We start from the raw sequence: 22,197 nt of genomic DNA on the forward strand, positions 1-22,197 counted from the left end.
GGGAGGGAGATAAAAATAAATAAAGTAAAAAAAATAATCATTTGAGAAAAATACATATTGTATAGCATTTTAGTGGTGAATTGGTAAGAAGAGGAGTGATATATTACTATTGGTTTTCCACTAGTTGTAATTATATCATTTGGTAAACATTATTGGTTAAGCGTAATTGACTCCAAAACGTATAGCTGGATTCATCCATGGTGTATCTACCACCATGTAATACATATATTTGATACTGTTTCTTTCCTTTTCATCCTCTCTCTTTCTGATTGTCTTCCATTCTTTTCCTTTTTCTCCTTCCCTTTCGCATCTTAATGTCATGAATAAGTTTTACAAGACTGCAGTGGGGAATGGCACTGATATTTTAAAAAATTGGTCCCTTCGCAGCTCTTGGCAAATCACAACATTGGCAGCTTAATCAAGAGACACTACAGGATGTGACCGTGTTTCTTTCAGAGCACTGGGGGGAAGTGATGTGACTAGAGGGCTTCAATCCCAGCTTTGCTACTATTAAGCTATAAACTTAAGTTTTCTGTGTCCTCACCTGAAAAGTGAGAACAGTTAACTAGAAAATTTCTAAGTATATTTCCTGCATTATTTAGAAAGTCTCATGAAGCACAATGACTTGGCAAATTAACATCAAGTTCAAGGGGTCAAGCATGACCACAATAAAGCTATTGCTTTTGATTGGGTAACATAAGGCATTATGGCAAACTGTATAGGTAGAGAAGAGAGGTGGAAAAGGGCCTTTTCCCCTCCCAGTTGCCTAATTTCTGCACTTCAAGGTCATGGAGAGACTCATGTCCCCCTTTTCCCTTCATCTAGGCCTCTAGAATTCCAAATTGACCACTTTGGTGAAAATGGCCAAACAACTCCTAAAAGCAGTAGGATGGACCAGCCAGTTTACATTTCTTATGCAGGATTTTTGCTTGATAACATATCTTTATAAAATTCTCTTATAAAATATGGCATTCAAAGTGCAAAAGAAAACAACAAACAAAAATTCCGAATGAATTCCCACCATCCCAACAATCCAGTTTCATGCAGTCAAGGGAAGTGTTCCTTCAAGGAAGAGTTTTCAGCCCTGACTGCCCATCAAAATTGCCTGGAAGCTGGGGCCCAGGCCCACGTGAAACCAATAGAGCAAGAATCTCTGAGGCTGGGCTCCAGCCAACTGCATTTCTTGCAAGCTCCCCAGGTGATTCCAATGTGCATTATCATACTGCAGTGAAGCCAGGTGAGGCAAAAGGAAAATGAAGCTAGTTTTAAAATTACATCTAGACCAAATCAGAACCACCTGCATTTCTGCAAGTGTTAAGAAAGAACCCTGATGCCAGCATTTTGTGATCTCTCATCCTTTTCAGTTTAATTTCTACATGGAATAAAGGACTTCCATTCATGGACTATACAAATTTGCTGATTGTATCATGCAGAGTCACCAAATAAATAGCAATATTCCATTTCAGTCTTCATTTGGTTGGTATGATCTAATGATTTTTCTGTTTATTCCTTGTTTTTGTGGCCTCCATATGGGATTTAGGTAGTTTAATTCAGTTCAATTCATTTAAAAATATTTCCATACTCACTATTTGCCAGACACTAGGTTGGGCCTTTAAAATGCAAGGGTAACTAAAGCACGGTACTTAACATCAAAGAGCTTATAGTCTATTCCAATGGTTGTTTTACCTGAGTGTGCAGCAGAGTCCTCTGAATGGCTTGCCAAAACACAGCTTTCTGACAGTATTTCAGAGGCAGGACCCAGGAATTTGTATTTCTGTCAAGTTCTCAGGTGGTGCTGAATCCTGATGTTGTGGGACCACACTCTGAGGCTGAGTCTGTCCTCAAACTGGGAGACTCTCACTACTTTCTACATCACTTTGGAAAAGGTATGTATTATTGTCCGGCAAGCAGCATGAGGATAATACACTTGACAATAGGAAAACGTGAATATTAGCTGTTTTGTGAACCAGTCCTTATGGATAGTTGATTTATAGTAGAATGCCATTTTTATATATGTTTTAATTAAATTTCCCTCCAAGTTGACATTTGTTGATTTAATTTGCTCACTCTTTTATGACATTTACAGAACCCCAATTTCTCTCAAGGCTAATGAAAATGTTATAGGCACTGTGGTTTGTTTAACAAACCACTGACCTTTCACAAGATTCCAAGATCCGTGGTATTATTAATGAACTTCCTCACATCTATTTCTTTCATTTATCAAAGATGTGGCTGTAAAACACTGGAGTAAAATAACACTGATTCTGTCACCTACCTCATGTAGTCTTTCACAGTCATTTGAACCATTCCTTGTTCGTGCAAAGAAACTGCAACAAAAAAGGGAGGGAGGATTTAATTTCTTTTTCTCTCCTGGAAGATTATCTCATCCCCAAATGAACCAACATGGGACTGATTTCCATATCCAAGGGTGTATAGACATGAGAGACAAGGCAAATCTGTAGTGAACAAGACAGATGATAATTAATGGCTAAATTGTGTGACAAGTACTTGAAGACGTGTGGTACTTGTTCAGTGAAGAGGGAAGGCAGATGTAGTCAGCAAAGGTTTTATGGAAGAAGTGGCATGTGTCTTAGATTTTTAAGAATGAGTAGAATTTGATGGATGAAAAAGAGGTATTTCTGTAAAGGAAGAAAAAAGAACTTTGCCTTAACAAGTACAAAGCAAAGGGATAGGGCTGAAGGCATTATGGTTTGCTCTCTCCTGGTATAATAAGGTTGGGAACAAGAATGGGGTGGCTAATGAATGTATGAAGGACCTATCACTTATTGAGCATCTTCCCATTAATTCACTCATGTCATCTAATCCTTACAACAGTTTTCTAATTTAGGAACTATCCTCACTTTTCAAATAAGAAACTGAGACTCAGGATGTGGATGTAGTTAAAGTAACTGGACTCCCACCTACCACATGGGAGGTCTCTGGTTTGGTTCCTTGTACCTCCTAAAGAAGACAGTGAGCTGGAGTGACAGGCAGGCACAGCAAATTGAAACAAGGTGATGCAACAAAAGACACAAGGAGAAAAACATAATGAGAGATACAACAAAGCAGGGAGCAAAGGTTCCCAGTGCCTCCTAAAGAAAACAAGCAAGACAGTGAGCTGACGTGATGGGCAGGTGCAGCAAACTGACACAACAAGATGACCCACCAAGAGACACAATAAAGCAGGGAATGGAGGTGGCTCAAGTGATTAGGTGCCTCCCTCCCACATTGGAGGTCCCAGGTTCAGTTCCCAGTGCCTCCTAAAGACAGCACACAGTAAGTGCAAATAATGAGGGGGTGAGGAGAAATAAAAAACAAACAAACAAACAAACAAAAAACACCCTGAGACTCAAAGAAGTTAAGTAATGAACCCATGATGCAGTAGCAGATCTGGCAACTTATTATTACCTCTGTAACTAATTATAGATTGCTAGTTACTATTTATTTAACAGTGGGATTTCCCGTGCTAAGCATGTTGCATAAACAGTCTCTTTAAAATCTCACAGCAAATCCATGAAGTAGTTATTACTTACTAATCCCCATTTAACAGAAGAGAAAACTGAGGTTGGACAAGATTATAAATAAATTCCTCATGGCCAGTAGGATGCCACAGCTTATTTTATTTTGTGGTCGTTGTTTCTTTGTTTTCATAATACTATACTGCTAAACAGAATGTCTTGCAGCTTGTTTGAAAGCCAGAAAGAGGAGTTTTTATGGAGGTGTCAGAAAATGGAAAACCCTGAAATATTTTGAGCAAACAAGTAAATGGGATAAAGATGATGTCCTAGAAAACAAATGGAACTTTGTCACCCCAAGAGCGGAACCATGTAGGATGAAAACAATGAATTTACTTTAAAGTTTTAAATTCGGAGGAGGGCTATGTATGGCCCCTGGGCTACTGTGCCCAATCCCATTCCACCAGCAGCCGTCATTAACCATGTGCATCACTCCCATCGTCAGGGATGTCATTTGCAACCAATTAGAATTATCACACAAGATGAAGCTTATTTGCCATGTTTTGTTTAGAATAAACTCATGGGCAGATTTTTGAGAAAAAAGAAAAAGAAAACCCAGTAATTTGGGACCATGTATTTAAACATCAGGGGTTGATAACTTGAAGAAAACACAGACTGCTTCACAAAACATTCCAGGGAACCAATGCCAAGGACAGAATGTCAAGGTGAATGATCATTTTTATGATATGTGTGATATTTCTTAAATTTCCTATGCAATATCTGGTGGCGAATATTCATGTACATTCAAATAAAACATATCATTCAAGCTCATGCACCAAGTCAATAATGAACTTAGAACCAGAACTCCAGTCTCTTTTGCCCCTTAATGTGTAGTTTTAAAACATTGGGTTTTAGTCAAGAAATCCTATAACCATATGGAATCCTCTGCAAAATCCTGATAATATCAATAAATAAAAGGCAGCTTTTCTGGATGAAGTCTTCTCTGTTAGTTCTCCTTTCACCCCATAGACAACTCCAATATCCAGAGTTTGAAAATTTTTCAATATTTCAACTCTATTTAATACACAGACTGTAGTTCGATAGACATGGTCAAACTTTAGCAGCCCTCTTGCTGAATGAACTCAACTCAATCTTAGAGCTTTTCAAATTCCCGAGGTCACTGCCAGATGACTGAAGTTGTCACAGGAGAGAAAATCTATTTGCCATGTTGTCAATTGTGTTATGATGCAAACACAGTATAATCTTTAGGCAATCTTGTGAAATGACATCATGTTAAGTGAATTAAGTAATAAGATGGCCAAAACGAAGGTAAATTAAGGATCTCATTTTAAGCAGTATTTTTCAATTTCTCCCCACTCCACCACATGCCTACTGCCTCTGTCTACCGTTCTATACATCGCTCACATAAGAAGTGCCATTCATGTTGGTTTAGCTAACGCAGAGAGTTCTGGAGAGTTTTCTGAGCACCTCTCATCCTTTCTCCGAAACATTCTATGGTTCTATGACATTTGGTTGCTCATTTTTCCAGTACTGCACCCTTTCCCACTGCTTCAGTCTTTTCTGTTTGTTGTTGCTCCGGATTTTCTAGAAAGAGGGAACCAATGTGTCAGTCTGGATCAGAAGCCTGGCTTTGTGGTCACAGTGAATGGCTCAAACTCCTTGTAAGGAAATGATCCATTTCTAGAAGAGTTAATTCAGTCTTGCTGAGTTTACAAAAATCATAGCTCTACAGAAAATCAGTCATCATCCAGGTAGTCATCCAGAAAATTCTGCAGTCCATTCACCCAGAGAATCTTTATGGGATTCTAGGGTCCACATGAATCTCATGCCCATATCCCCTGGACCACAACACTCATCCCTGCCATGCTTATTCAGGAGCAATCTGTTTACTAGAAAACCAAGGGCAGCCTGAAAGAGGAAAAGAAGTCCCTAGAGGCATGCAAAGGGACCTGGATGGGTCACAGTGAGGTAACACATATGGAAGCTTTACATAGTTTTATCACCAGCTGGAAAAAGGGTCTTCCTGCTTTCTACCCTACAGCTCCCTGGGAGGTGCAGCCATCACTGACAATAAGGAGATGGGAGGGAAGTTTGACCTCCTCTCCCCAGAATCCTACCCTCATTGGTATGCACACACTAGCTTTGACATTCTTCACTATTTTACTTTTTCTTCTTGATCTCATTTAAAATGACACCAATATACAAACATATACATGCAATGTATACATACATACATATATACATATATACATACACACACACACACACACACATATGCATACATATGTACAAGCTTAGAGTTTGGAGAAAACCAATCCAAAAGATAATTGACATTTTTGGAAATCAAAATATAAGCCTGATTTTTAAAAAAATTATTAAAAGTAATTCTGTTTGCTGCTTGAATTCCGTTTTGTATTCCATGGCTCCTTAGGTCCCGTCAATCAAGTGGTATTTTCACGGCATTATTGTGTGCTTGCTTTTTTTTTTTTTTTTCATAGCACATTCATTGCATTTGGTGAATGCATTTTTGAGCACTGCTGTACCACATGGATAATGGTTTACATTGTAGTTTACACTCTCCCCCAATCACCCAGTGGGCCATGGCAGGACATAAAATGTCCAGCATCTGTCCCTACAGTACCACCCGTGACAATTCCAAGTACTGAAAATGCCCCCACATCATATTTTTCCTTCCCTTTCTCTACCATCAGCAGCTACTGCAGTCACTTTCTCCACTTCAATGTTACAATTTCTTCCATTACTAATCACAATAGTTCCACAGTAGAATACCAGTAAGTCCCCCCTAATCCATACTCTATTCCTCCATCCTGTGGACTATGGGATGGTTATGTCCACTCCCCCTCTATATCAAGGGGGGGCTTAGATTCCACATGGATGATGGATACAATTCTCCTGCTTGCAGTTGTAGGCACTCCCTGGTGTGGTGTTTGACCTTCTTCACCTCCCTGTTAGTTGGCCAGGGTTTCAGACTACAGAGAGGTTCAACTATGGCAGGGGAGGAACACTGGTGTGGGGTGTTATTGATAGGGGGCACATGGTTGGGAGGGAGTTCTCCAGGGCATGTATAAAGGGTACATAAAAATGTATAGATATTTTCATAGTGGTTTCAGTTAAAAACAACAACTGAGGGAGTGCTGAGTTCCTAGTCAGGGGGGCTCTATCACATTCCCCATGGAACAGCAACAATCCCCCAAGTGCAATGGCAAAGACCAATAAAGCCGGATGGTCCAACAATGAGCACTTGATACTGATGGCTATGATTATGAGCCTGTGTACCTGAAATATGAACTAGGCCTAGAGCTGCAGGGTGCCGAAGAGTTACCTGTTGAGAGCCTCCACGTTGCTCAAATCTGGCCCCCCTCTAAGCCAAACTCAGCATGTAAATTCATTACCTTCCCTCCAGCACGGGACATGACTCCCGGGGATAAGCCTCCCTGGCACCGAGGGATTACTACCAAGTACCAGCTGATGATTTAACTAGAAGAGTCAACTCAGACAAGCAGAATATCTCAGCCTACATGTAATGTCATGTGTTAAAAATTGCTTTTTGACTTTGGATAAAAGGGGGAAATGGAAAGGACAAATGAGTTTATATGGCTATGAGTCTCCAAAAAAGAGTTGGGTGGTCATCAAAGGGTTAACACTTACGCATGCCTCAGCAGGGTACCAGGGACAGCCAAAGTAGATAGAAGCCCAGGTACTGGTTCTTCTGAGGGCTACAGAGACCCACAGGTTCTAAGGTCATGGCAGATGGTTTTGGAGTTCAGTGCCATGTCAGCTGGCCCTACTTTGGAGTTTGTGTTCCTGAGTGTGATGGAGTTAGATTCAGATATGACCTTTCTACACATGCTTCTTCTGTTACTTTTACTGGATCTTTGGTTGACGTGGGGTTGGAGTATACTCAGAAGACCTGAATCTCTGGACTGTCCATTTGACAGCCAGGCCCTGAGCCTCCACAGACTTGCAACTCTTACCCTCTGGTTTATTGTGCTTACTTCTTTATGACTGCCAAAGCCTTTCCATGTTTTGGACCCAGGCATTTGAGATTCTTACACACGGCAGTGTAAAATTATCATTCTTTTGTCCACCAGAGGTCCACCCCTTTGCTTTCATTCCTTTTTTTTTCTATTGTGCTAATAATTTTTAAGGTAAACCACCTGGGGCCTATGGCAGGCATGTCAAGAATCTCACCCATACTTCCCTGTGCCTGCTTTAAATACTGAACCTGAACTGAGAGGCACAGCTGGTGGCCCATGATGTGCCAGTTCTCACAGTCATTGGAATTCCCAGACTTTCCTTAAAACTTGGAAGACCCATCAGTGCCAGCTCAGTTCTCTTCCAGGCAGCAATCTGTTGGAGATGTGCTCTCCAATTCTCCACAGTCCCTATTCCCCCAGCTTGACTCATTTGTGGTTATACTGGCCAGAGTCTTGAAAGACTTTCACTCCTCAGGAAGGCCGTAATTGGGCAAACAGACTGCTCTTTTGACCCCCGATTTCCCCGAGCTTCTGTATGAGGCTGCCTTAGGGAGAAGGTGGGACCTTTACACATGTACCTAGATTTTCCCCATAAAGCTTCTTTAGTTGAATGGTTGTGATATTTTCTCCATATTTTTCCTCCAGGATACCATTGTAAGGCTTTTTAAAAACACTAATTTTACTCTCTGAAAGCATTAGGGGAGGAAAAGAAAAAACAGTCTATTGTATTTTCTCCAAGGCCTTACTAGTCCCAAATTGCTTAAAGGTTACTTTAGAGGAAAATTAAAGCAAGAAAAAATTTTCCCTGCTCTACTCAATGCATCCCTTTCCTTGCATTAAAACGCCAGCTCTGCTTCCCTTTTATGTGCTTGATTCTCCAGCCGTCCTCCCTACTGTTAGGACTTCTGCCATCTGAAGCAGCAGACACCACACTTAACCCTGCAAAATGTATTACTGGAGAAGATGTAGTTAGATATGCAGAAGGCACTAATTAGCACCTTTATTGGCTTAGAAAGCATTTTTTATTTTGGTTTTCCTAAACATTTCTGACTGATTCATGGAAGACATTTGGTTCTTTGGAATATCGTCCAATAGACTAATCAAATTATATTTTCACAGGGTTCTAAAATAATAACATTTTTACAGCTTTCTGTATATTTAACTCCTGTGTATCTGGGACCCTTAGTAGAGGTAGTTAGCAGCATCTATTTGTCTCCGTTGACAAATCATTAGCACTTATGCTTTCAAGAAAGAGACTCCGTCTCTCTGACACCCATGGTCAAAACCTTAATACCAATTGTGATCCTTTGTGACCCTTTGCTATTCTTCACCCACACATCTGTTTGTTTTCCAGATGCCACTGGCCCTTTCTCTCTGTTCTACTGATGACCCCCAGCCCAACCTCTTGTTATCTCAATCCTGAATTCATAACAACCAGTTTCCCAATATGTGTACTTTCTCCCCATTGCCAGGATTAACCCTTGAATCTGTCACTCCTTTTCCACATAACTCACTATGAAAGCGATGGCAAATGTTTAACACACTTGCTGCCATTCTCCAGTGTTGTGCCTATGACTGTTGTCATTAATGATTCATGACCCTCTTTCCAGGTGAACAAAGATAAGTCTTCAAAATCCTACTCAGTGCAGATCCAGGTTACAACCACCTATCCATTTGAACCAGGACATGAAATAACACTTCTTTGTCACACTCGCCCTATGACATCAAGTAAGTCCCTTTCTCCTAGATTGTGAAACCATTTTATAATCTGGCCACAACTTATTAACAGAAAAATTTCAACCTCTGCTCCCTAGCATGAAACCATTTCTTTAGTTTGACTACCCTTCCAATGCTTTCCTATACACTTGAATGCTTATTTCTATGCCTTTGTTTGAGTCCCAGTCACTTCCACCAAATGACATTTTCTTGCTTTTCTTCTTTGTTCTTTCAAAACCACATCCTTCATTCATTGCTTAACTCAAGTCCTACCTCTTCTGTGATGATTTTTCAACCGGATACATATTCATTGTGAACAGATTTTACTTTTGTTGACAAGCTTTGGGGAAAGCAGATGATTTAGACATTTTCCGGAGAATGGTGAGGAGCTATGTAAAGCAACACCTTCCCACTGAACTCAGTTGGATACATCAGCCCAAAGAAAGACTTGGACAAGTCCATCTTGGCGAGTAATGAGCATTTATTTAAAGGGCTTACTTGGGATCCTCATCCTTGGTGGCAAGAGGAGAGACAGCATTTTCTGAGCTCAAGAGACTGCCCTTGCCACAAAAGGAGAGGGGTCTTTCATAATGCATGTCCCCGTGAAGATGGGGAATGCATATGAGGGATAACAGGACTTGTAAAGAATGCAGTGTTTTAAGACTTACTGATCAGTCACCAGTTCACAGTCAGTTCCCAAGGTTTGCTTTTAAATATTTAGGAATGGGATATTGCTGCAACTAGAAGAGGAAAGAACTAGAAGGGTTAGGGGAGAAAATGCTAAGTCATATATGTCACAGACATGGTTCCTCCCCTAGTGGAGTTAAGAATTTTTTATATGGGACAGATCATATCCCTAATAATATGAGGCAATACAGGCTGAGCAACACATGGGTAGAACACATAAGGGGTGTTACTGGCATTCAGAAGGGAGATTGAGTCACTAAGTCTTAGTTTTAAAGAGAAGATGGGTTTCAGGCCTCAAAAGAAGAGCAAGAGGAGAACAGAACAGGAAAGACTTTAAGACAGGAAGACTTGGATAAAGAAATATAAAGAACCAGAAATGTAATAACAGGATATAATATTATAGAGTTTTGTACCTAAGACTGGAAGGCTTTGTTGAAGACTTGGCTTAGGTTATATTCAGATTTTAGTGGTCTTGGAAAATCACGGTGACATTCTGGAAAGAAGCCATACTGCCTTCTTCTTTCTATCCTCCACCAAGCACAGTTCCTTTCTCTAAATGTGCTCATTCAACAAGCATTAAGGGACCACCTATCATGTTTGATTGGATTTACTTTGACCTTTTCTTATATAAATATAGGCAACAAAATTTAGAATTTGATTTTATAAGTCCTTATTATATAATAATCTCCTTCTGGAAGGAGATAAGTTTATTCTTCTGGAACCTCTATGGGGTTTAGAGAATATATATTTAAAAATATAAGAAACCAAATGAATTTGCTACCCATCAAATAGTCTAATAGAATTCTTTGACAGAGACTGTTTCTTTGCTATAGGAATTAGTTAGCTGTAATTTTCCCACTCACAGTTATGGTAAGACATATTATTAAATAAGTGCATATTATTTAAACCTATATGTTAAAATGTACATTCATTGTATATGTCTAATAGCAATATTCTCTCCTAAGAGTCAGACAGTACTGATGTTTAATTTTTTTCTCTGGTAGGGAGAAATGGGTTTGCCACCAACCAGTTATTCTCCCTAGACTTTCATTTTTTTTTTCAACATTGAAATTTTATTTGTTTTAATGGCAATAACAAGAAGACAAATTTTGGGTCCTCCCAGATTATTGTAAAAAATAGAGTTCCTGACCAAATTAATATATCTATTTTTTTTCCTTTTTTTAAAAATTAAAGTTAATAGATCACAAGGAATGTTAATTTTTAAAAAAAATTTAAAAAAGAACATAAGAGATTCCCATATATCCCACTCCCCAACCCCTACCACATCATTTTTGTTAATTATATTTTTTTGAAGATGTATACATCACAAAAAAAAATTTTACACTAAAAAATATAAGAGGTTCCTGTATACCCCCCACCCCCCACCCCACTCCTCCCACACCAACAGCCTCCCTCATCATTGCGGCACACTCATTGCACTTGGTGAACATATTTTGGGGGCACTGCTGCACTACACATATAATAGTTTACCCTGTAGTTCGCACTCTCCCCCAGTACATCAGTGGGTTATGGCAGGATATATAAAGTCCAGCATCTGACCCTGCAGTATTATAAAGGACAACTCAAAGTCCCAAAAATGCCCCCACATCACATCTCTTCTATCCTCTCCCTGCCCTCAGCAACTACTGTGGCCACTTTCTCCACCTCGATGCTAAAATTTCTTCTATTACTTGTCACAATAGTTTTGTAGTAGAATATCAGTAAGTCCACTCTAGTCCATATTTTATTCCTCCATTCTGTGGACCCTGGGATGATGATGTCCTCTGTCCCTAGACTTTCTTATACACCACTTTGATATGTTATCTGGGATTAAGAATGAGTCAGGAGCCTTGGAAGAGAGTCCTTCACTGTTCCATGACCTTGGTCATGCTTTAGCACCATGTTTGACCCCAGTATGGATGCTCTGTTGTGTTTGTGGTTATAGGATGACTCATGGGTTCTGATTGGGTGCACATTGAGAACTGAACTTCCTTGCCTTTGCAGTTCATGACCACTGAGAGGAGTTGATCTATATCACCAGTGGTGGAGGTTCTCGAAAAGGGAAAAGAGAAAGATCTTGAAGGATGCCCATGAGGCTTTTCCCTGTAGGTCATCCATGTTCCCTGGGCAGACCATGCCCTGGAGATTTGGGGATTAAAAAGGAGATTGTGAGACCACTCAGCTACGATGTCCTCATATTTATCAGAGGACAGGGCGGGAGGTGAATGACAGGCCATCCTGTATGAAGTGCTTTAGTGAGTCTCAGGATACATACCAGCATCAAGAACAGCTGTCCAAATTTTTGCAGCTAGTGGAGTTAATACAGAAAGGGATAAAGGAAGGTGCTGGATACAGTTAAAGGGAGAAACTCAAATCATTTCTATCAGAAAATAAGCTTGGGTAAGCAACGCTTCAGTGGAAGAGACCTTGAGGCCTGCAGCAGGAGGCCGAGGCTCTTTTCACTGCTCTAGGAATGCCAGGGAGAGGCATCACAGGCAGCTCAGCACATCTCAGCCACTGGACCACTCCCATCAGCCTACCTGCCCTGTGCAATAGCTCTCATCCCCCCAAAAGAAAATCTACTTTTGTCTCCATCATTCTACCAACTATCATTTCAATTAATTGCTCCCTTTTCCTTCACAACTCCTCTAGATAGTTTGTTTTTTCTATTTCCTCTTCCTCCACTTCCATTCCTTCTTGAAAGCAGTACAATCAGGCTTTCTTCCCTACCGCTTTCCTGAAATAGCTCTTATCAGGGTCACCAATGACCTCCAGTGCCAAACCCAAAGGCAAGCTCTCATTTCTCCTTATGTATAACCCATAAGCATCATTTGGCCATTGATCATTCCCTCCTCAATGGACTGACTTCACTCAACTTTCACAGTACTTCAACACTTCTCTCTCCATTCTCCTTTTACTGCACAGCCTGTACCTTCTCCTTTGCTTGTTCTTCATACCTCCTAGATCTCTTTTTGATCTTACTGACTTGCTTTGTGATCTCATTCAACCTCATGGCTTTAAATACCATCTATATATGCTGACAACTCCCAATCATATACATCTATTTCTGGACCTTACCCCTGAAATCTAGGCTTTTATATCCAACTCCCTATCCAATAGTATCACTTTGCATATCTATTAATCATCTGAATGTTAAACATCTAAAATTTAATTTTTCTTCTCTTCCTTCAAAACCTGTTCCTTCTGTTATTTTCCTTATTTCACTAAATGCCCTCCCTCATCCTCCCAGGTGCTTAGGACAAAATCTTCTCCAATCATCCTTGACTCCTTTCTATTTCCTGTCTTAAATCCAATCCATCAGCAAATTCGATCCTACCTACCTTCCAAAGATATCCAGACTCTAACAGTTCTCTATAACCATTGCTACTACCCTGGTCTAAGCTTCCATTCTCCTCTGAATTATTATATTAGTCTTCTAACTGGGCTCCCTGCTTCCACCCTCCCCAACCCTCCTCCCCCATAGTCTATTGTCCAAAGTGGCTAGAGTTGTTCTGATAAAATAGAACTAAGACTATGCCACTCCTCTGCATAAAACACTTAACTCTCTTCTCACTCAGAGTAAAGCCAAAGTATTTACAAGGATATATATGGTCCTAAATTCTTTGGCTTCTGGGTAAATCTTCATCCCCTAGCCATCTACTCTATTCCTCATTTACTTAGCTCCAAACATTCATGCCTCCTTGTTATTCCTGGACTACAGAGGGCAGGCTCCCAACCCAGGACCTTTGCACATGCTATCTCCTCTGTCAGGAAACATTCTTCCCCTAGATAAGCAAATGTCCTGCTCCCTTACTTCTTTCTTGTACTTTCTCAAAGGGAAGTTTATCTGAGATGCCTTCCCTGACCATATATATGAATAGTGCTCCTTCCCAACCTCCTTACCCTTCTTTATTTTCTTCTTAGCATTTAGCACCACCTGGCATATTGCATATTTATTTATTTGCTCATTGCCATTATCTCCACTGCATCTGTTTCCTTCAGCATCCCCAGTCCTAAAAGAGTGCCTGGTTTGTAGGAGGAACTCAAAATACATTTGTTAAATAAATGGACAATGGATTAAATGGTAGACAGAGATCTGTTACAAGTGTTGTGTGCCTATGGGTAGGGAAGTGGAGTTGACAGCATGTTTGTTCTCCCATCACTCAGTCTAGGACTAAGGTTTAAGGAGAAATAGGGGATGTAGAAAGAAACTGAAAGATTATTGCCACCAGGGGCTTTGTGTGACTAGAACATTAATAATGCTGTCCAAGTTCTCAAGTGATCAAGGATCATGTAATATAATGGAAATGATGTTTCAACAAATCCTATAAGAAAGAGAGCACCATAGAAGCTCAAGGTGGAGCCATGAAAAGTGGCAGAACATAATGCTCAGGAGGTGATGAAACATGACTTGTCTGTATGGTGCCCCCAGGGGACTCTAGTAGGGTAGACACAGTGATAGTGGAAGCATGTGAGACATCCCTGGCCCCTCCCAAAATACTTTAGAGGATTAATGTGCAGATAGCTCTTATGTCACCAAGTTGGGCTCCAAATGCCATCAAAATTTGGGCACCGATGTTATCGTAACAAAATTTATATCCCAGACTGGTGACACGTGAGTCAATTGCAAGTGATAGAAGTTATCTCTACATTAATTGCAGAGTGGCATGGTATCTCTTTCCTACTTTTATAATTTTTAGCCAAAAATTGCTCCTTTGAACAAAGATTACTCTATCTCTAGCTTTAAATTGAGTATGTTTTTGAGTATGACCCAACTTCAAAAATCTTAAATTTAAGAACCCATCCTTTCTGCCACCCAAAATTGGGTTACAGAAATAGGGAAAGTGAGAGATAAAATCAATGGCAGTGAATTTATATCAGTAGACTGTCAATGGACGTATATTAATTTCTGGTAGAAAAATCATGTATTTTGAAATCAGACAAATTTGAATTTAAATCACGTCTCCATCTCATATTGACTTTGTGATTTTAGGTAACTGAAACTTTTCTGAGTCTGTTACCTCAATATTTAAAGGGTTAATCAACTTGCTGTTTTATTTTGCGGAATACCTGGCCTAGTTTTTAAATATGCAGTGGGCACTCAATAATAATATTTACAGTTAACATTATTTCTACTCTTAAATTTGAAAACATTTATTCCAGTAGACAATCATAGCTATTGACATAGGAGCAATCTTCTCTTTACATTTTAATTTTTCACGGATACTTCTGCTTCTTCTCCAAATTTTTTCAACTTGGTAAAAAAAGATGAACACTTCATAAATATCCCCTTCCTTATCTACTAATGGAAAAGATACAAAAGATACAGTTTAATTTAGGAATGTATAATAGAAAGTTACTCCTCTTCACTGTCCAAAAACTGATGAGAAGATCACACTTCTCCAATGATAAGGGGTAGTAAAAAACTTCTGTAATTGAAAGAATGGCTTCACACCACTTCTTATAGCTTAGGGCTGCCCTTGCTTATGTGGAAAGTCTTGTAAAGAGATCAGAAAAGATAGAGATATGGAGCCTCAGGAAAAAAACACAAAGAATTTTCCAATTAAGTCAAAGAATTTTCCTATTAAGCATTAGTTTCTCCGGCACATGAATTTTCACCAGACACAATTTTCACAAATCACAAGAATTTAGGTTCTTGTAATTTAAAGTTTCTGGGATTAAGATCACATGACAGCTCTGAAGTTTGGTGCCTTGCCAGAGGGCCCTACTTTGGAGTTTGTTTTCCCGAGTAGGACAGAACTGGACTCAGTTGTGACTTCTCTACACATGCCTCCTCTGTCCCTTCTATTTGAACCTATAGTTGGGGTTGGAGTTGATTGGTATACGTCCAAGAGGCTTGAATCTTTGGGCTGTCCAAGTGCCAACTGGGCCCTGAGCCTCAGTGGAGTTTCAACATCCACTCTCCAGTTCATTGGACTCACCCAGGACAGCTAACAGGGAGGTAAAGATGGACAACCACCACACCAAGGAACCGACAGAGTCTACAACAGCAAGCAAGAGAGTCCCATCCATCAGCCATATGCAATTAAAGCCCCCTCTCAATTAGAGGTGGAGTGGGCATCACCATCCCAGAATCCTCAGGATTGGGGAATAAAATATGGATTAGAGTGGACTTACTGGTATTATACTATAGACTTATTGTGATTCTAACAATGGAAGAAATTATATCACTGATGTGGAGACAGTAGTCACTGGAGTTGCTGAAGGTAGAGAGAAGGAAAAAGAGGTGTAACATGGGGGCCTTTTTGGGACTTAGAATTGTCTTGAATGACATTGCAGTGTAGATACAGGCCATTATATATCCTGCCATAACCTAAAGAACTGAGTGGGAGAGAGTATAAACTACAATGTAAACTATAATCCATGCTTAGTGGCAATGTTCCACATGTGTTCATCAATTGCAATGAATGTACCACACTAACGAAAGAAGTTGTTAATATGGGAAAAGTGGGAGGTGTGGAGAGTGGGGCATATGGGAATCCTTTATATATTTTTGTGTAACATTTTTGTGTAATCTAAGTATCTTTTTAAAAAAATAAAAAATATATGTAAAAAAAAATCATGTTGAGGTCACAACACCTGGTCCTGTGAGTGTGAACCCATTTGTACATAGGATTAGCAAAACTGTGCCCAAATTGAGTGAGGGTAGGCTTTAATCCAATATTACTGAAGTCCTTATAAGCAAAGAAAATTACACACAGAAAGAGAAACCATGGAGAGCAGCCAGAAGCTGGAATTCAATGGAACCCAGAAGAGAAAAGAGAAGATGCTGCCATGTGCACTGTCATGTAATGGAAAAGCCAAGGAACCCCAAACATTGCTGGCCAGCAAGAAGACACCACCTCTGGGAGGAGGCAAGCTTCTAGCCTCTGAAATCAAGAGCCAATAAACTCCTGTTGTTAAACAAAAAAAAAAGAAAAAAGAAGAAAAAAAAAGAAAAGACATCCCAATAAACAGAGAGAATCTACAACCTTAAGCAAGACAGTTCCATCCAGCTGCCCCATAGGGTCTAAGCCTCCTCTCTATCAGAAAGAGAGTAGGTATCCTGATCCCAAAATCCTCAAGATTGAGGAATGAATAGCCATAAGGGAAATGCAATTATGAACTGAAGTAGACTTCCTATTACTGTAGCAATGGAAGAACATTGATAAAAAGGCAGTGGTCACCAGAGGTTCTGAGGGAAGGGAGAGGGAAGAGTAGGTGTAACATGGGGCATTTTGGGGACATTGGGATTGTTCTGCATGACACTGTAATAAATGAAACCATTATACATTTTGTCAAAACCTATCAAATTTTGCACTGCAAAGTATAAACTACAATGTAAACTATAGACCATGGTTAGTAGCAATGCTTCAATATGTGTTTATCAACTGTAACAAATGCACTACACTAATAAAATACATTTTTGATAGGGAAAAGTATGTGGTGGTGGAGTATGTGGGAATCCCCTATATTTTTGATGTAACGTTTATGTAATCTAAAGATTCTTTAAAACTACAATGTTTCCTTTTTCTAAAAAAAAAAAAAAAGAAATGGAAAAAAAAAGACTTCTTATGGATTTCTCAAGGCTAATTTGATGTATCTTTTTTATTTCAAGAACCATATGTGTCCATTTTGCATTTCCATGGACAATTAACATAAAAAGTTTTATATTGTTGCATATCAAAAACTTTTAAATTCAGTAGAACTGTCTTGTGACCCCAGAAGGTGAGGGCATAGAAAAACTGGAGATGGAAATAAAAACTAGTGAACTCACTCACCTTGCTCATGCTTTGCCTTTTTTAACAGGGAGTGTGAATAAGGGCTTTCCTCTCAGGACTTTCTGTTTATAACATTTATAACATGTCTATTAAATTACTATGAAGGCTAGGGAGGCAAGGTGGCTGTGGAGTCATCAGGCCTTTGTTCAAATCTCAACTCCTCCCTTCCTAACTGGCTACTTTGGGCAAGTTCCTCAACTTTTCTGAGCCTCATTCTCCTTGTAAAACTAGAGCATAGTTCTGGTAGGTGAGCTCATAGATGCTGAGCACCTAGCACTCAATATGTCTTTATCTCTTTTCCCTTCCAGTTCTACTGATAAAAGGGTCAGGGGTTTTACCTGGCATAACAGTGGTGAACAAGATGGGAAATGAGCCAACCCGATGCCAGCTTAATGAGAATAAGATTGCGGGTAGCCACAGAGTAGCATGAAAGCCAAAGTGTCACAGCCAGAGGCCAAGGCCTCACCTTGGCCACCCCTGTTGTCAGGAGGTAACTGGCAACAAGACGACTGCAGCCTCAGTCCCCCTCTCCACTCTGGTGGGGGCCTGGCTCAGACTGCTGGCCCATGGAATGCCTTAGGTGGCAGGCACTAAATCATCTGTCAAATGAGCACACTCTTAGATCTGGGTGCCACTTCGATGTCTGAAGCCTCTGAAGTATCAGCAAGAGAAACCAGCTTCAGAATGAATTCCACTTTACATCAAGTCAGGATCTTATGAGTTTCGAGGGTGGTTCCTCCAGCAGCCACTACTTTTCTTTCTCCTCTTGAGTTCCCTGTCACTTCCTCCCTGCCGCCCTGCCCACAGCCTTCAGGCCCCCGGTCTTGGGTAGTACCTGGTAGTATCCTAGTTTCCTCATGTCCAGAGCTCAGTGGGCGTCTCTCTCAGCACAGCTGAATCCAGCACACAGCGGGCTAGTAGAAGGCCTAGCCCTTCACATCCTTGCCCCGCCTCTAACCAGTTGTGACTCAAAATCACAGGCACTTGACACCCCATGCCCCAGAGTGTTCACCTGTAGAACAAAATGCGACCAGCCTTGCTACCACATGGTCACTGGGTTCAGAAGATGATCGATGAGAAAGGGTCTTGTAAAAGTGAAGGCTCCATTAAACTTCTAAGAAGCTCTTTCGTTATTATTAAAACCCTTGCTGAAGATAAAGGAGCTGGCAAATCAAAACTGCGTGTGGCTAATCTCAGAGCCATGTAGATCTCCACCCCTTCTTCTTGGTCTTTACCTCATGTCTGAGCCTTTACAGTTCATTGACTTGAGTTAGAGGAGGAAGCAATCGGATTTGACTTAGATTTCTGAGAAGTGAGGCTTTTAATACAGTTCCTGACAACACCAAAATCTGTGCCAGACAAGGTGAACTGTCAGAGAGATATGAAATGCTGGTTATTTTTCTTAAGTTCTTGCTTTTTCTGAGTCTGAACTATTATATTATGAACAGTTACTTAAATTCAATTTATTGGCAAAAATTTTCAGGTATTTTGGCATCATGGAACTTTCATGTTAAAAAAATAAGCTTGCTGAAGGAGGAAATTTCAATCATATACCTGGTTAAAGACATAACAAAAAAGCAAAAAGTCCCCCATTTAAACTGATTTGTAGCCAATGATCAATTTTAATTTAAGCTGGCAGTGGAGGAAGTGAAATAATTAAAACCATAACGTAAGTAAATATTAGACTAAAAATTTTCCCTCTAATCATTAAACTCTCATTTTACATCAATTTTGTTCACAGTATTATTTACAGTATTCTGCCAGTTTTAAGATGCGATTTTCTTTTCACATTTTAACCTCTACAAAATCAGAATGTGTCTTGTAGTCTAAATTGTCTTTCATTTATAAATTTCAGAGTTTTTTCCCCTATCTGAGTGTGTTTAACATACAAGTGCATCTTATAATCGAAAAGTCTTAGATTCTGTGAAATACGGTATTTCATTTAATGAAGATGGAAACTGTGAGACTTGTAATTAAATTTCTCTCTTTTTATAATGTTCTTATCAAATCTCAGTGAAACAAGTGTGATACATTTTCTGCCTCGGAAGCTCTTGCACTGTTTGTATTAGAATTCAGTCATTCTTCTTGAGAACAAATGCATCATTAGAGGGGGCTATGAATGCAATTTTGAGACTGAAGAATAGAAAGGAGCTAGCTTTAGAAATAAAATTGCAATGCAGTGTGAAGAAAAATTAAACCATTTCATTGCCATCCATTATGCCCTTGCAAATGCCTCCATAGAACCCAGAGAGGCCTTGCAAATGCCTCCATAGAACCCAGAGAGGTGGTCTAATAAAGCAAGAGCCTTGGTTTCCAGACCTGACCTGCCCCTGGGAAGCACCCATCCTTTCTGCCTCAGAGTTATACAAATGAAAGGATTGAGCTGAATAGTTTTGGAGATCTGTGCTGTTTCCAGGAACCTCTGGTAATTCTCATTTTAAGAATGAGAAAAAATTCTCATTTATTCATATAGACATTTTAACACATCTCCCGTTGAAGTCCACAAAGCGAAATTGCTTCTGGGTTCTCTTGTCTTACCAGTGTGGCCAATGCCTTGTTGAAAGTTTTCATTTACAGAGACACTATAGAGAGAAAAAAAGAGTCAAACAATGTGTGTAAATAAATTATAGTGAATTGCTTTTTTAATTAAACAGACAAGAGCAAATGTGCAGTCTAGCTTTATCAAGAGAAGACTTTTAGAAACCAAGAACAGCCAGGGACTAAAATAATATTCTAGTTTGTACTTTTAAACTGACACATAGCATTTGCTATAATAGGGTAATCACGCAAGTATCCAATTGAAATAAAAACCTCTGTGTACTCCACCTTGCCCTGGCAGGGTTGCCTGTACTGTTTTCATGGATCTTTGCAATAGAACAACCAGACCAAAGACTCTGGGCTTGGGGTACGGAGAGAAACGGGAACAATGCATCTTTGAAACTAGGCTTTTAGATGGAAACAGCCATCTCTCCTAAGAACCTGGCAGGAGTGGGAACCCAGACAGGAAATAGGAGAAGGACCTCACTGGTACCAGTTCAAATTCTAAAGTACCAAATAAATTCATAATAAGGGCACAAAGGAACACTTACAAGAATCCAGAGTCCAGCCACTGCTGAATACTTTCTTGTTTCGAATTTTCTATAAATGGGAAAGAAACAGACCAGTCAGCCAAAGCACCAGCTAAAATTATTCTATCTCATTATCCAGCCACCATTCAACAGTTCTATTTCCTTCATATTTAGTTCCATGTTTCAATACGCAAATTCATTTTTTTACCCAAGACATACTCAGGCTTTCCTGAGACAGAAGTGTAAACTTGCCAAAGACTGTGACTTTAAAAAAAGAAAAAAGAAAAAAAAATGTGGAAGAAAAATAAACCACCAAAGAGCAAGAGATGTTAGAATAATTTTTAAATTACCTGGCATGAATACAAGGGTGAAAAAGCATACGAGACATTTGTGTTTTTCTTGTTGGATATAAATCACCACGGAGCCTCTCCTATTGAATCAGGACATTTACCTAAGGCAGCCAGCCAGTGATGTTTATTTGCAGGGAGTTCTCTGCCAGGTTAGAAACCAAATTTGCATTCATTCCAGGGACAAATTGCACTTGAGTCCCACATTGCCAAAGGCACCCTGTGTTAAAAAGCACCAATCTTTTAAGGTGGCTCTTTATCACTGGCTCAATAAATAGTCAGCTGATAAAACAGAAAGCTTGTAAAGGTAGCACTTCCTGTTAAATATTTGTTTCCATTCTGGTTGCCACAGGATACTCTGTGCTGATTTTCTTTGACTTTATCCTACCAAACAGTGAGCACTTGAATTATGCCCTCACAAGGCATAAGGTGAGCACAGAGGACAAGGGTGTGGGAGACTGGTGTTCTCTAAAGGAGGTGCTGTGAAGGGGTAGAATGAATTGGGCAAGAATGGAAAACCATGAAACAGTTATGTAATGAGGGGGCATTTTCTTATTACTCTTTAAGTTTTAAAAATTATTATCAAAGGTTCATATGAATAAGGGCCTTATAATAAATTATTTGATGTCCTGAAAGAAGCCCCATCCTCTGGCACAGCTTCAGGGTCCTGGAGGCTTCAGGCTGAGAGGACATTGGAGTGGGGAGAAAGCAGAGTCCATTCTTTAGTTGTCTAGCTCCGTCAAGACGGTCTGCGTTCTCAGTGTCCATGGGGGAAGTCAGAAGAGCTCATTTCACAGACGTCTCCGGCATCATGCCACGAAGAGCCAGGTCCTCGTTCCAGAATCATCTGCCCCCAGCCAGAAGCTCCAAGACCCCCTCCCCACCCACGGTAAGACCCCTTCAAATAGACCTGAGGGCTCATTCTCACCCACTGTGGAGATGGTGGAACGGTCGCCTTCCTCCTCTGAACCAGGAGGCAGCTGCTCATCCAGGGGAGCCCATGCCCGCTTGGTGGACCTCAGGATCTCTCTCTTGCTTTTCTCCTGGCCTCCTTGAGGGTGGTGAGAACCAGGCGACTTCTCCATCATCATAAGCGAGTAACTCAGCAAACTAATTTAAAATAT

At 40.1% G+C, this 22,197-nt stretch overlaps 1 protein-coding gene across 29 annotated transcripts in view; it reads right to left on the reverse strand.

Moving 5' to 3' along the window:
- The window catches only part of ITPRID1 (ITPR interacting domain containing 1), a 159,491-nt gene that overhangs the window by 91,905 nt on the left and 45,389 nt on the right, over positions 1-22,197 (reverse strand). For 17 of the 29 annotated variants that reach the window (XR_009185763.2, XR_009185762.2, XR_001118903.4 and 14 more), the window contains 4 exons: positions 22,002-22,183; positions 20,748-20,796; positions 20,197-20,240; positions 2,276-2,327 (listed from right to left, as the gene is read on the reverse strand). Coding sequence is in view for 11 of the 29 variants with exons in the window: in XM_071215099.1 (XP_071071200.1) it covers positions 2,276-2,327; positions 20,197-20,240; positions 20,748-20,796; positions 22,002-22,164 (308 nt within the window). In the remaining 18 variants the exon portion in view is untranslated. Of the gene's footprint in view, positions 1-1,686; positions 1,876-2,275; positions 2,328-20,196; positions 20,241-20,747; positions 20,797-21,076; positions 21,282-22,001; positions 22,184-22,197 lie in introns of those variants that run through there. The other 12 variants (XR_011648792.1, XR_011648789.1, XR_011648791.1 and 9 more) reach the window with 5 other exon arrangements.

This window comes from Dasypus novemcinctus, chromosome 5, assembly GCF_030445035.2.
Source record: "Dasypus novemcinctus isolate mDasNov1 chromosome 5, mDasNov1.1.hap2, whole genome shotgun sequence".
In the NCBI taxonomy this organism is placed as follows: domain Eukaryota; kingdom Metazoa; phylum Chordata; class Mammalia; order Cingulata; family Dasypodidae; genus Dasypus; species Dasypus novemcinctus.